The 14,919-nt window shown below is 48.5% G+C and overlaps 1 protein-coding gene across 1 annotated transcript in view; it reads left to right on the forward strand.

Moving 5' to 3' along the window:
- tsnare1 (T-SNARE Domain Containing 1) overlaps positions 1-14,919 on the forward strand; it is a 91,681-nt gene that overhangs the window by 11,003 nt on the left and 65,759 nt on the right. The window contains exon 2 of the mRNA XM_067237175.1: positions 9,433-9,542. Coding sequence (XP_067093276.1) covers positions 9,458-9,542 — 85 coding nt within the window. The 5' untranslated portion in view covers positions 9,433-9,457. The remainder of the gene's footprint in view (positions 1-9,432; positions 9,543-14,919) is intronic.

The following is a 14,919-nucleotide window of genomic DNA, read 5'->3' on the forward strand; positions in this document are numbered from 1 at the left end:
AGACAAGCTGTCTCAAGCAGGCCCTTTGAAGCTTCCTTGGAGAGATGATGGGGCATCACATGCAGAGTGGGGAGCCCCCCCCCCCATCTCTATGGTTACTCTGTATCTGTGTTTGGTGCGTAATCAGAATACTGAGGGTGTCAAGAGGGCTGATCTGGTTTGTCTGATGTGGTCGGATCAGACTCTACAGGTGTGAGCTCCATGTGGTCTGGCTGACCTTGTTGCAGCACTGACACTTCCAAAAACATCTTCTCTCCAGATGAACACTTCCAAAAACATCTTCTCTCCAGCTGAACACTTCCAAAAACATCTTCTCTCCAGCTGAACACTTCCAAAAACACCTTCTCTCCAGCTGAACACTTCCGGAAACATCTTCTCTCCAGCTGAACACTTCCAAAAACATCTTCTCTCCAGCTGAACACTTCCAAAAACATCTTCTCTCCAGCTGAACACTTCCGGAAACATCTTCTCTCCAGCTGAACACTTCCGGAAACATCTTCTCTCCAGCTGAACACTTCCGGAAACATCTTCTCTCCAGCTGAACACTTCCGGAAACATCTTCTCTCCAGCTGAACACTTCCGGAAACATCTTCTCTCGACCTGAACACTTCCGGAAACATCTTCTCTCCAGCTGAACACTTCCGGAAACATCTTCTCTCGACCTGAACACTTCCGGAAACATCTTCTCTCCACCTGAACACATCCAGAAACAGCTCCTACTCTCTAACCCTCTGCTTATTAACCGGCTGCTACAACAGCTGTTACCATGGTTCCCCCAGCCAATTAACGGCCTCGGCCAATTAGAGAGGAGAGCGAGCTGGGGTGTGACTGGGGAGGACAGTGACCCTGTCCTCCCCCATGGGGACATGTGAGGAGAGCGCCGTGTCATTGTGTCTGCTTCAGTGTGTGTGTGTGTGTGTGTCTGTCATTGTGTCTGTTTCAGTGTGTGTGTGTGTGTGTGTCTGTCATTGTGTCTGTTTCAGTGTGTGTGTGTGTGTGTGTCTGTCATTGTGTCTGCTTCAGTGTGTGTGTGTGTGTCTGTCATTGTGTCTGCTTCAGTGTGTGTGTGTGTGTGTGTCTGTCATTGTGTCTGCTTCAGTGTGTGTGTGTGTGTGTGTCTGTCATTGTGTCTGCTTCAGTGTGTGTGTGTGTGTCTGTCATTGTGTCTGTTTCAGTGTGTGTGTGTGTGTGTGTCTGTCATTGTGTCTGCTTCAGTGTGTGTGTGTGTGTGTGTCTGTCATTGTGTCTGCTTCAGTGTGTGTGTGTGTGTCTGTCATTGTGTCTGTTTCAGTGTGTGTGTGTGTGTGTGTCTGTCATTGTGTCTGCTTCAGTGTGTGTGTGTGTGTCTGTCATTGTGTCTGTTTCAGTGTGTGTGTGTGTCTGTCATTGTGTCTGCTTCAGTGTGTGTGTGTGTCTGTCATTGTGTCTGCTTCAGTGTGTGTGTGTGTCTGTCATTGTGTCTGCTTCAGTGTGTGTGTGTGTCTGTCATTGTGTCTGTTTCAGTGTGTGTGTGTGTCTGTCATTGTGTCTGTTTCAGTGTGTGTGTGTGTCTGTCATTGTGTCTGTTTCAGTGTGTGTGTGTGTGTCTGTCATTGTGTCTGCTTCAGTGTGTGTGTGTGTGTGTGTCTGTCATTGTGTCTGCTTCAGTGTGTGTGTGTGTGTGTGTCTGTCATTGTGTCTGTTTCAGTGTGTGTGTGTGTCTGTCATTGTGTCTGTTTCAGTGTGTGTGTGTGTCTGTCATTGTGTCTGTTTCAGTGTGTGTGTGTGTGTCTGTCATTGTGTCTGCTTCAGTGTGTGTGTGTGTGTGTGTCTGTCATTGTGTCTGCTTCAGTGTGTGTGTGTGTGTGTGTCTGTCATTGTGTCTGCTTCAGTGTGTGTGTGTGTGTGTGTCTGTCATTGTGTCTGCTTCAGTGTGTGTGTGTGTGTGTGTCTGTCATTGTGTCTGCTTCAGTGTGTGTGTGTGTCTGTCATTGTGTCTGTTTCAGTGTGTGTGTGTGTCTGTCATTGTGTCTGTTTCAGTGTGTGTGTGTGTCTGTCATTGTGTCTGCTTCAGTGTGTGTGTGTGTGTGTGTCTGTCATTGTGTCTGCTTCAGTGTGTGTGTGTGTGTGTGTCTGTCATTGTGTCTGTTTCAGTGTGTGTGTGTGTCTGTCATTGTGTCTGTTTCAGTGTGTGTGTGTGTCTGTCATTGTGTCTGTTTCAGTGTGTGTGTGTGTGTCTGTCATTGTGTCTGCTTCAGTGTGTGTGTGTGTGTGTGTCTGTCATTGTGTCTGTTTCAGTGTGTGTGTGTGTCTGTCATTGTGTCTGTTTCAGTGTGTGTGTGTGTCTGTCATTGTGTCTGCTTCAGTGTGTGTGTGTGTGTGTGTCATTGTGTCTGTTTCAGTGTGTGTGTGTGTGTCTGTCATTGTGTCTGCTTCAGTGTGTGTGTGTGTGTGTCTGTCATTGTGTCTGCTTCAGTGTGTGTGTGTGTGTCTGTCATTGTGTCTGCTTCAGTGTGTGTGTGTGTGTGTGTCATTGTGTCTGTTTCAGTGTGTGTGTGTGTGTCTGTCATTGTGTCTGCTTCAGTGTGTGTGTGTGTGTCTGTCATTGTGTCTGTTTCAGTGTGTGTGTGTGTGTCTGTCATTGTGTCTGTTTCAGTGTGTGTGTGTGTGTGTGTGTGTCTGTCATTGTGTCTGTTTCAGTGTGTGTGTGTGTGTCTGTCATTGTGTCTGTTTCAGTGTGTGTGTGTGTGTGTCTGTCATTGTGTCTGTTTCAGTGTGTGTGTGTGTGTGTCTGTCATTGTGTCTGTTTCAGTGTGTGTGTGTGTGTGTGTGTCTGTCATTGTGTCTGTTTCAGTGTGTGTGTGTCTGTCATTGTGTCTGTTTCAGTGTGTGTGTCTGTCTGTGTGTCCAGTTCAGTGTGTGTGTCAGTGTGTGTGTGTGTGATTGTCAGTCTGTATGTCTATGTCACTGTGTCTGTGTGTTCATTTTAGTGAGTGTGTCTGTGTGTCCAGTTCAGTGTGTGTGTCGGTGTGTCCAGTTCAGTGTGTGTGTCTGTGTGTCCAGTTCAGTGTGTGTGTGTGTGTGGGGGGGGGGGGGGTAGGTGTGTGTGTCAGTGTGTGTGTGTGTGTGTGTGTTTATGTCAGTGTGTGTGTCTCAGTTCTCCAGCAGGTGTAGACAGCTCTCTCACCTTTCTGTGTGGAGGTTGTCATCCTTCCCTGTCTCTGCTGGTGTGAAGGCTGCTAGGTGGACGAGCTAGTGCTACACCTCAGATACTCATGTGTGTGTGTGTGTGTGTGTGTGTGTGTGTCTGCTGGTGTGAAGGCTGCTAGGTGGACGAGCTAGTGCTACACCTCAGATACTCATGTGTGTGTGTGTGTGTGTGTGTCTGCTGGTGTGAAGGCTGCTAGGTGGACGAGCTAGTGCTACACCTCAGATACTCATGTGTGTGTGTGTGTGTGTGTGTCTGCTATACCAGAGTTAAACATTTAAAGCATGTGGTCACCTGTCTGGTTGAATATGCTTCCTTGAACGGGCAGGGGAACGATGTGTGTGTGCAGGCGCGTGAGTGTGTGTGCGGCTTTGTTAGAGCGACCTGTGTGTGTGTGTACATATGTGTCTGTATGTGTATGTCTCTGTATGTGTGTATGTGTGCGTGTCTGTATGCGCGTGTGTATGTGTGTGTGTCTGCATGTGTGTGTTTGTGCGTGCGCCCCTATCAGAACAAGCCGTGTTGTCCAGACGGCTGTTTGTGTTGGCGTCCCCAGGGCGGTGGAGGCTGCAGAGAACGAGCCGTGATAAGACGGCTTTGTGCTGCTCTCAGAGCCAGCCTTCTGCACGCGTTCAGATCAGACCCACGCAGGAGAGATATCCCGAGATAGGAGAGGCGCTGATCACAGGGAGCATGCACCGCAGGGTATACCCAGGAGACAGAGAGACCGAGATGGAGAATGAACAGGAGAGATAGGGAGAGAGAGAGCAGGAGGGCGAGTAAGAGAGAGAGAGAGCAGGAGAGAGAGAGAGAGAGCAAGAGAGAGAGAGCAGGAGAGAGGAAGAGAGAGAGCGAGAGAAAGACAACGAGAGCGGGTGGAGACAGTGAGAGAACGGGAGGGATAGATGGATAAAGTGATAGAGACAGAGAGAGAACAAGAGAGAGTGGGTGGAATGAGACAGACAGATAGGGACAGAGACAGAGAACAGGAAACAAAAGGGAGTTTACGGTTGAGAGAAGGGGCAAGAGAGATGGGGAAAGAGAAATCATGTGAAAGAGTGAAGGAGCAGAGAGATGGAGAGAGAGAGGGCGTGAAAGAGAAAAGGGGAAAGATTCTGCAAGAAAACGAGGGGGGAATAGGCAAGGAGAGAGACAGAGAGAGAAAGAGAAAGAGAAAGAGAGAGAGACAGAGGGAGAGAGAGAGAGAGAGATTCCAGAGAGTAAGGTTCCATATTTGTCTGCTGTCTTATCGTTGAGCAGCATGTGTTTTTAGTCAGGGTTGGTGGGGAAACATTTGTTTGTAATCTCTGTGAAGCATGTTCTCTGTGCATCAGACACAATGACAGAATAAAGCTATCTCTCTGAGAGAGAGAGAGAGAGAGAGAGACAGAGAGAGAGAGAGAGAGAGACAGAGAGAGAGAGAGAGAGAGAGAGAGACTGCTGTGTGTTCACAACGGACTCACCAGATAATGTTTCTCTTTATCTCAAATCATCAAGCTTGTTGTATTGTGCAGCTGTTAAACGATCCTAATAAGCAAACAAGCAGGGGAGAGATAAGCTCTGTTATCATCCCAACAGTAGAGGAGGGGATGAGTTCCACAGTTCCACTCTCACTGTCTTGATCGAGGGAACTGGAACTCAATACGCGGTCTCCCGACCTTCTAAAACGTTCTAGAATAGTCCACACTGATTGGGGTTTGATTAGTGATCACTCCAAGGGCATGATGGGAGATGTGGAGTTAGTCTGACACCCATCAAACTTTCACACTCACTCACACCCACACACACACACACATGGACACACACACATATGGACACACAGACACACACAGAAAGACACACGGATAAACACACACACACAAACACGAGTTTGGAGCAGATTCTCTAAGATGACAGCTGCTCTGATAGGTGAGGAGAGTCTGAGTTTATTTTTGGAAGAGAACAGGGGTGATTTATCTCAATAAAGAGCTTCTTTATATGACAGGGCAATTTCACTGTCCAGTGCTGGGTTAGTTATTTCTTTCTTTCTTTTTATCTTCCTTTCAGTCTTTTTGGTTTTTCTGTCTCGTCAGTGGATGCATCCTGGGGGCCGGGGGGCCGGGGGGTTACGGAGGGGTCTTGCTGACGAAAGACTTGGAGCAGAGAGAGTTTGGAACACACAGCAGTCTCACACAGCAGTCTTTCTGTATGGCAGTGTCAGCTGAAGGAGAGAGGGAGAAGAAGGGATGACGACTAGTCCTCTCTCTTTCTCTCTCTCTCTCTCTCTCTCTCTCTCTCTCTCTCTCTCTCTCTCTCTCTCTCTCTCTCTGTCTCTCTCTCTTGGTCTCCCTCTCTCTCTGTCTCTATCTCTCTGTCTTGGTCTCCCTCTCTCTCTCTCGCTCTCTCTCTCTCTCTTTGTGTCTCTCTGTCGCTATCTCTCTCTTGGTCTCTCTCTCTCTCTCTTTGTGTCTCTCTGTCGCTATCTCTCTCTTGGTCTCTCTCTCTCTCCCCTTGTCTGTCTTTCTCTTTCTCTCTCTCACCATCCTCTCTCTGACAAGTCACTATCAAACACAGGCTTTCTCTGAGCTTTGCTTCACTTTTTCTTTTGATCTAGATGGATTTCAGTACTGCAGCCCTGTCCAACACACCAGACTGTGTGTGTGTGTGTGCGTTTGTGTGTGCGTGTGTGAGTGTGTATGTGTGTGAGTGCATTAGGACACGCCTCCTCCCTCTACTGACTCGATGAGCAACAGAATTCATGTTAACATTCTCAGGACATCCATAACCTAATCCTTTTATTACTGCTGTTGTTGACCTCTGACCTATGCCCTGGTCAATCCCACATCACAGCCTCACCAGTCTCCTGAAGTGTGCGGCTATCGCCTCGTTTCACCTCAGCTGGAGAGGCAAGCGCGATTCTCAGACATTTCATGGTTTCCGCTGGTGGGTTTTGTGAATTTGTGTGTCCTTTTCCCCCCTCTCCATATGTACAGTATCTTGATTGCGTGTGTGTGTAACAATACTGATGTTCTTTCCTGCAAATCGACCGCGTCCCCCTTTCCTGAGGCTACACAGTATGGAGTCACACAGGGTCACACATTGACGCAGCTCACCACCTGGAACCACGAACCAGGACAATCCCAGAGGACTGATCTGGGTTGAAATAGAAATCCGATTTGTATGCCAACTTCCCCTCCACTGCAAGTAAAGCGTGTGGCCAGTTGAGTTAGGATCATCTGTCATGGAGGCTGTTCACAGCGTACCTCATGAGGCTAGCGCTATGAGAAGGGTGGAGATGGTTTGGTGGTGAGGCCTGGTCAGAGATGGCCAGGGCGACAGCGCTGGCCTGGGGGTCTGGGGCTGGGTCAGGATGGTTGACCTGGATGTGTCGGGGTGATGAAGAAGGATTAGGTTGATGAGATCTGATGAACTCATTACTGGAATGTTCTGATACTTAATTATACCGCTGATTGCATATCTTTTGTACTCTCTCTCTCTCTCCTTCTGAGTCTGACTCATCCTGTCTCTCTCTCTCTTTGTCTCTGTGGTGAAAGCGATCCCTCTCTCCCTCTCTCCCTCTCTTTATCCCTTTCTTCCTGTCCTTTCTCTCTCTACCTCTCTGTCTCTCTGTCTCTGTCTCTCCATCTACATGCATATTTGCATTACCGATCAGTGTGTGTGAAGGGGAACATGGATGAGGCTACTGGAGGACATGTCACTAGCACACACACACACCCACACACACACTTGATCATGTCTGGCTATGCTTCATAGACTGTCTCACTATCTGAAGAGGCTGTGCTTTATAGACTGACTCACTATCTAGAGAGGCTGTGCTTTATAGACTGACTCACTATCTGGAGAGGCTGTGCTTTATAGACTGACTCACTATCTGGAGAGGCTGTGCTTTATAGACTGACTCACTATCTGGAGAGGCTGTGCTTTATAGACTGACTCACTATCTAGAGAAGCTGTGTCTTCTCTCAGCCGCGACTACCTCAGTCCTCCTGCCCCTCTCTCTCACACACACACACACACACACACACACACACACTAACATACGCACACAGACACACACTCACACTAACATACACACATATACACGCCCTCACACACATACAAACACATACACACACAGATAGACATACCTTATATATGTACCTCTCTCTCTCACAAACACACACACACATCCAGTACACACAATATGTTTTACTTGGTTATAGAAAGTAAAGAGTACAGCGGCCCAATAACAGCTCATGTCTTTGAGTAGGATGACATATGGTTTATAATTGACCCTGGTCTTATCTCCCACTCATAAAACAATTCATTTGATTCCCGAGGGCTCCATGAAAAGCTTTTTCCCTGTATGAAACTCAGCTGTAATTAGCCTGTCCCACGCAGCATTATTAATACATCCGACTAAAGGCTCTCTCTCTCCCTGCTCCTGGGAAATGTGTTCTTGAGAGGAGAAAAGGCCTTTCCCCAGACCTCTCTTCATCCATCAGAGGCTACCTCCCCTACTGCTCATCAGGCGGAGGAAGGATTCTGTCAAACTCCAAATCAAATCAGCTCTTCTATTTGGATAGCGGTGTTCACATATCCCCATCAGAACCGTGGAGGTGTGGTTCTTCCTGCCTGGCGGCGGAGGTGTGGCAGAGGTAGCCAGGTCACGAGTCAGTGGTTTTGGGGCGAGTGTTGATGACATCCCCCGTGTCTGAGCTGGGGAGAGGCTGTGTGGTTACCACTGTGACCTGTGATGCCAGGGTCATGAGGGATGACACAGCGGGTCACCACCCAGTCACGGTTACCATGGCTCTGTGGTTACCATGGCGCTGTGTTTACCATGGCGCTGTGGTTACCATGGCGCTGTGGTTACTATGGCGCTGTGGTGACCATGGCACTGTGGTTACTATGGCGCTGTGTTTACCATAGCGCTGTGGTCCACGCTGTCCTCACGCCTACCTCAGGAACATGGATTTGTCATACGCACGTGTGTGTGTGTGTTTATGTGTGTGGGGTGGAGATGGAGGACACTGAGAACTCTGTGTGTGTGTGTGTGTCTGTGTTTGTGTGTGGTGTGTGTGTGTGTTTGTGTTTTGTGCATTTTTTGCATTTCTGTATCTGTGTGACATTCCTAATCAAATGTGTGTTTGGTTGTGTGTGTTATGTGTGTGTGTTTGTGCCTGTGTTTACAGCATGCGTGTGTGTTTGCATATGCGCGTGTGTGTGTGTGTGTGTGTGAAGTGTGTGTTGAAGCGACAGCGCAACTTGAGATGTGTGAGTGAGTGTCCACAGCCCAGACACCAGGGACCAGTAGCAGTGACTGGGCTTGAAATCAACAAGAACCCAGACTGCTTATTGGCTGCCAAAAGTCATTAATCTCCCTGCTCTGTGAAAATTAATCGGATTATGTGTCCACGTGGCCCACCGCCTTGGTGTGCCTCTGAGAAACAACACATCCTACCCCCCCCCCTCCATGCCCCCCCCCCCCTCAGACGGCTGTGAATACCAGTGCTCGTTGTATCGTAGTGACAGACTGGCTGGCGTCCGCACCAACACAGAACCACGGAGCAGCTTTCCTCATCCTCTCCTCCCTCTGTCTCTCTCTGTGTCTCTCTCTGTCTGTGTGTCTCTCGCTCTCTCTGTCTTTCTCTCTGTCTCTCTCTCTCTCTGTGTGTGTCTCTCTCTCTCTGTCTTTCTCCCTCTGTCTCTAGAAACCCCTTAAAAAAGTATCACATCAATACAGTTTGAATGCATATCAAGAGGTCACAGGTTTAAATCCCCCCCATGCATCACTTTAGAAAGAAGTGCCAATTGAGCGTGTCATAATTATCATTTGATGATCAATTGTTGAACTGCGCTGTGTGCACCTGTGTTTATGACCACAACTTGAACCTGACCGCTAAGTGGACACTAATGACTTACCTCCCCTCAACCCAACCAAACCTGGGAGAGAAAGGAACAAAAAACTTTGCGATCATTCAAACGGTTTACTTGCCCCCTTCAGCTACAGTGTGTGTTCTCCTTCCTTCAGCTACAGTGTGTGTTCTCCTTCCTTCAGCTACAGTGTGTGTTCTCCTTCCTTCAGCTACAGTGTGTTCTCCTTCCTTCAGCTACAGTGTGTTCTCCTTCCTTCAGCTACAGTGTGTTCTCCTTCCTTCAGCTACAGTGTGTGTTGAGGGTTGACACCCTGAGGGTGTCCGTAACCGTGTTGGTCTCAGTGAGATAACAAACACTGTTGTTGTTGTTGTTGTTATTGACAACAGGCGCCGTGAGACAGCAGGGGGCAGGATGTCCTACGGTTCTATTGACGGAGGCTCCTTCGGGACCAGGAACCCATTCGGAGGTCCAAGCAGGCAGGGCTACCAGCCAGTAGGTAAGAAACACACACACACACACTGTCAAACACACACACACTGTCAAACACACACACAAAAACTGTTAAACACACACGCATTCTTCACTGCACCCTCAAAACACTGTCGAACACAACACTCTCTCTACTGTAAGTTTTACTGTAATACACATGACACTTCCTCTACTGCAGGATTACGGTGTTCTTGGAGGGTGGGGGTTGAATATGTTCATTTAAGTCATGATCTTAGGGGATCAAAGGTCAACATAATACGTATTGAACTTGTGGCTAGCACCGATATTGGTCGTCTGAACTTTGACCTTGGACATTACCCTACTGGCCTGCTGTGTGTGTGTGGTAAATGTGTATGTGTGTGTGTGTGTGTGTGTGTGTAGGTGTGTTTGTGTTTGTGTAAATATTGTGAAAGAGTTTTGATCCTCTGTGATGTAGAGTGCGTGTCTGTGTGATCCTGTACGCCAGAGAGGCGCTCTGACACACACACACTCACAACCACGCACACACACGCACACTGAGGAGGGAGTCTGACAGGAACTAGCAAACATCAAATACTCGCTTTTGTCTCTGAACTCCCACATACTGTATAAACGGGAGCAACAGATTCACTTTCAGTCAAAGTGACAGTCAGCATGCGCCTCGTTGTCACATTCTCTCTCTCATTGTCAATCTCTCCCTCTCTCTTTCTCCTTCTCTCTCTTTACCTCTATCTCTCTCCCTTTCTCTCTTTTCACCTACATCCCTCCCTCCCTACCAATCTCTATCCTTCCCTCTCCCTCCCTTTCTTCCTCCCTCTCTCTCTGTATTTCTCTCTCCCTCCATTGTGTCTACAGTGTTGAGTCTGGCAAACAGATGGGAACCTCAGTCATGAAAGATAAGGAGGGAGAGAAAGACAGATGGAGAGAGAAAGAGAGAGAGCGAGAGAGAGAGGGAGAGAGAGCGAGAGAGGGATGGAGAGACAGAGAGAGAGAGACAAAGAGAGAGAGCAGCTTTGATCACAGTGAAGCCAGGCCACATTCCGGGGCAGAGCTGCCTGCCTGTCAGATTTCCGCAGCTCTCTGCCTGCGCTGCTCTGGAGAGGGGATCAGGAAATGATCAAAGCCCAGGTTAAGACTCTAATGGAGCTGTCGCTTGTGCTAATCTTTCTCCTCCTGCAAGACTCCCCCAGCCCACCCTGCAAGCACATCTCCACCAAGCCTGTCTCTTCATCCTGCCCCTGCGAGCACATCTGCAACAATCCTGTCTCTACATCCTGCCCCTGCGAGCACATCTGCAACAATCCTGTCTCTACATCCTGTCTGGCTGCTTCTGTCTCTACATCCTGTCTGGCTGCTTCTGTCTCTACATCCTGTCTGGCCGCTTCTGTCTCTACATCCTGTCTGGCTGCTTCTGTCTCTACATCCTGTCTGGCTGCTTCTGTCTCTACATCCTGTCTGGCTGCTTCTGAGTCTGTTTCCCTTCTGTCTGTCTGGTTGTCTGTAGCTTACATCCTCTTTCTGCCTGCCCTACTTACCTACCTACCTACCTACCTACCTACCTACCTACCTACCTACCTACCTACCTACTTACCTGCCTACCTACCTGCCTGCCTGCCTGCCTGCCTGCCTGCCTGCCTGCCTACCCTATCCTATCCTTCCTTGTCTGTCTGTCTGTCTATCTTACTTACCAACCTGGCTTGCTTGTCAGTCTGTATGGTGTATCTCTGTGTGTGAGTGTGCGTGTGTCTGTAGGGTGCACAGGGCTGTGTGAGTATCATAGTGTGTCTGTGTGTGTGTGTGTCAGAGGGCTATGTGTGTGTGTGTGTATCAAAGTGTGTGTGTGTGTGTGTGTCAGAGGGCTATGTGTGTGTGTGTGTGTGTGTGTGTGTGTGTGTGTGTGTGTATCAAAGAGTGTGTGTGTGTGTGTGTGTCAGAGTGTCCCAGAATGACTGTGTGATGGAGCAGGCTGTTAGTGTTCTCTTATGAATCCCTCCACAGGCCCCACTCTGCCTATTAGGATGGGAGGTGTGTGTGTGGGGGAAATGTGTGTGTATGCAGTGTATGTGTGTGGTGTGGATGTGTGTGGGTGTGTGGTGCATGTGTGTGTGTGGTGTGTGTGTGTGTGTATGTTTGTGGGTGGACGAGAGGTGGGGGGGAAGTAAGAGCTCAAGGCCCACCTCCCCAGCTAGCTGGCTCTGTCAAGAGGGCGTAGTAAGTGGCCCAAATGGACAAGGAGGGTCAAGGCCATGCAGGAGTTAGTGGACCATCAGATGGAAGATTCACCAGGACTGTGTGGAGTCACGAACTGGAGGGCCGAGAGAGGGGAGGGGGGGGGGGGTCAGGAGAAGGAGGGAAGAGGAAGGGGAAGAGGGAGGGGAGAGGGGTGGAGGGTGGGAGGGGCAGGGGGAGAGGGTGGAGGGAGGAAGGAGAGGAGAGGAGGGGGAGGGGGAGGGAGGGACTGCCTGGCAGTTTAACACGTTTCTAGAAGGTGCCGTTTCCATGGGGATTCCTCCACTTTTTAGAATCCCTCCATTTGATCCCAAACGTCCTTATCAGAGAATCAACGGCAGAACCAACCCGCCCCCGTCGGAAATGTAGACAATGTTCTGTATCACACAGGAAGTCTGGCGAGAAGGTCGACTCTGTCACACGTTCAGCCTATAATTACCGTTTACTAAAGGTCGACTGTTGCGTCAGTATCTGCTCACCATCAACCAGTCTTCACAACTTGGTAGTCATCTTCCAGATCTGTATGCAGACATCACTGTCCCACACTCATCAGCACTAATTATATATTGTGTGAATCATGGCAACAAGTCAGAGAATGCATCAGCGCTCCAATCAGGAGGCGGCAAACGGTACGCCCAGACGCATCCACTGTCAGATCTCTCCTAGCGGTCTCGCACTGCCGTCGCCATCGCGCTCCACACAGGAAGTCGATTAGCATTTCACAAGCATTTCTTCTCGAATTATGACTATGTAACATCAACACACATACACGCACGCGGAGCAGATGTAAATACAAATATAGATTGTTGTAGATAGAGATGCAGAGACATATAGGCTAGATAAACAGACAGATTGAGAGACATAACTTAATACAAATAAAAAAGGTTAGCAACTAATATTCATGTTGATAATTCTTGGTGATCAATGTTGGAACGGGTAGGCTATTTCAATGATAATTCTGATTCTGTATTTTGGGGGTTTGCACTAAACCAATCGTATGTTGGAAATAGATTAAAGAACATAGAGAGAGTGGCAGAGAGTGGCAGAGAGAGAACTAATGCTTGTGGGCAGACTTGTGTTCACAGTTTATTTCTAAAGCGGATGTGTGTCTGGGAGTGTGTTTGTGTGATAATTGAAGAGTGAGAGGGCCGGGGTCCAGGTGGGGGCCTCACGCCAGCAGGGGGCGTCTCGACATAAAGCAGCCTTGATCTGCATGGCCTGTCAAGGTCCTTGTTACCAGCGCCCCAAATCTGCCTCTCTGTCACACACACACAGTACATAAACATACAAGCACATACACACACAATACTTAAATACACACACATAATACACACACGCGACATTAACACAAACACAGCACACATGGTGACACACACAGTTACACGGTACATATACACACACCAATATATATACAGTATATACAGTATTTCTTCGAGTAAACGCCACCCTCAAATAAACGCTGCCCTTGAATAAACGCTGCACCAAAAATGAATATTGTGTAAAGTATTTATTACACAAGTAAATCACAAATGTACAATATATAATGGAATTCGCCACTTGCGAATTCACCTTTCATCAACCCCAGGATGCGTGCTACAGATCTGTTGCTGCTGGTAAATCCTCCTGCACAGGTTTATGTTTGAAAGCTAAAGTGTAAGAACGTTTTGGCATGCTGCTTCAGATTTCTACACAATGTAGAACACTTGTATTTGAGACAGTTAAAGTAGGCTTCTACCCATGCACACCTAATTGATAGCCAATGAGAAAGGGAGTTGCCGCACTCATGCTGAACTTGTAGCCTACTCCCGACTAAACGCGCGGCTTCAATTTTACACTAGGCTTTGTGTTTGACCTCCTTGTCTATGCTTTGTTTGTCTACGGCCGCACTGCAGCTACAATTCACTAAATCTCTCGTACTAATTAAACGCCGCCCTCGAATAAACGCCGGACCAAAAATTAACATTGTGTAATAAACACCACAGCGTTTAATCGAAGACATACAGTACAGTACTTAAACACGCAAACACACACAATTCAAAATCATACACGCACACACATTGGGTGTATCCACACACAAACATGATCAGAAATGTCCTCACACACATTCAAAGGCACACTTATACACACACAGATGGACCTATGAACCCGCTCAAACACACACACACAGAACTAAGCTCACACACACGGATAAAAGCACACACAGATAGATCGATGCACACGACCACCCACCCACAGACAAAGACACACACACACACACGGTTGTACTTCATTATAATGGGTTCCTCTCTGATGTAGCATGAATATTGAGCATCCATCAATCTCCGAGGCATAGGGAAGTGGTTAGCGTGTGTTTCAGACGAGGCCAGAGCAGGCCTGCCCAGATGAGAAACGACCACTCAGAGAGCAGCCTCTGCATGAGGCTGCATGTTTGACTGAACACGGTCATGTTACAGTTGCGATAGTTTGTCATTTTCCCTGACCGGATCCAGTTAATGGCTTTGATTGTTAAGCGGGGGGGTGTCTGCATGTAGAGCAGGGTTGATGGTGGGGGGTAGGATTTCTGCTCCCACGACGTGATGATGATCCATGTCTGGATGAAGTACTCCATGCCAGAACTCACTGGAGTAGCCTGCTCCCTCGCTCTCTCCCTCCCTCTGACTTTCTCTCTCTCCCTCTCTCTCCCTCCCTCCCTGTCTCACTCTCTGTCTCTCCCTTTATCTCTTTCCTTCTCTTCTCTTTCTCCTTCTCTCTCTGTCTCTCTCCTTCTCTGCCTCTTTCTATCTCTTTTCTTTCTTCGTCTCTCTCTGTCTCTCTCCCCTCTCTCTCTCTGCAACACAATCCCATCCTGGTAGAGGACAGCATGCTGGTTCCACACCTGTTTTCACAGGAGATCTGCAGCCAAGTGTGTACAGAGACCATGGTGAAAAATATCCCAGCAATGGCTGTTATAGGAGGGGGGGTAGGGGAGGAGGAGGAGTGGTGGAGAACAGAGGAGGAGGGGAGAGAGTGGAGGGGAGAGAGAGGAGGGGAGAGAGAGGAGGGGAGGGGAGAGAGAGGAGGGGAGAGAGAGGAGGAGAGGAAATGAGGAAGGGAGAGAGGAGGATATGAGGAGAGGAGAGGAAATGAAAGGAAAGGAGGGGAGAGGAGGAGAGGTTTTGAGGTCTTGTGTGGTACCT

The sequence above is a fragment of the Osmerus mordax genome, chromosome 6 (assembly GCF_038355195.1).
Source record: "Osmerus mordax isolate fOsmMor3 chromosome 6, fOsmMor3.pri, whole genome shotgun sequence".
In the NCBI taxonomy this organism is placed as follows: Eukaryota; Metazoa; Chordata; class Actinopteri; order Osmeriformes; family Osmeridae; genus Osmerus; species Osmerus mordax.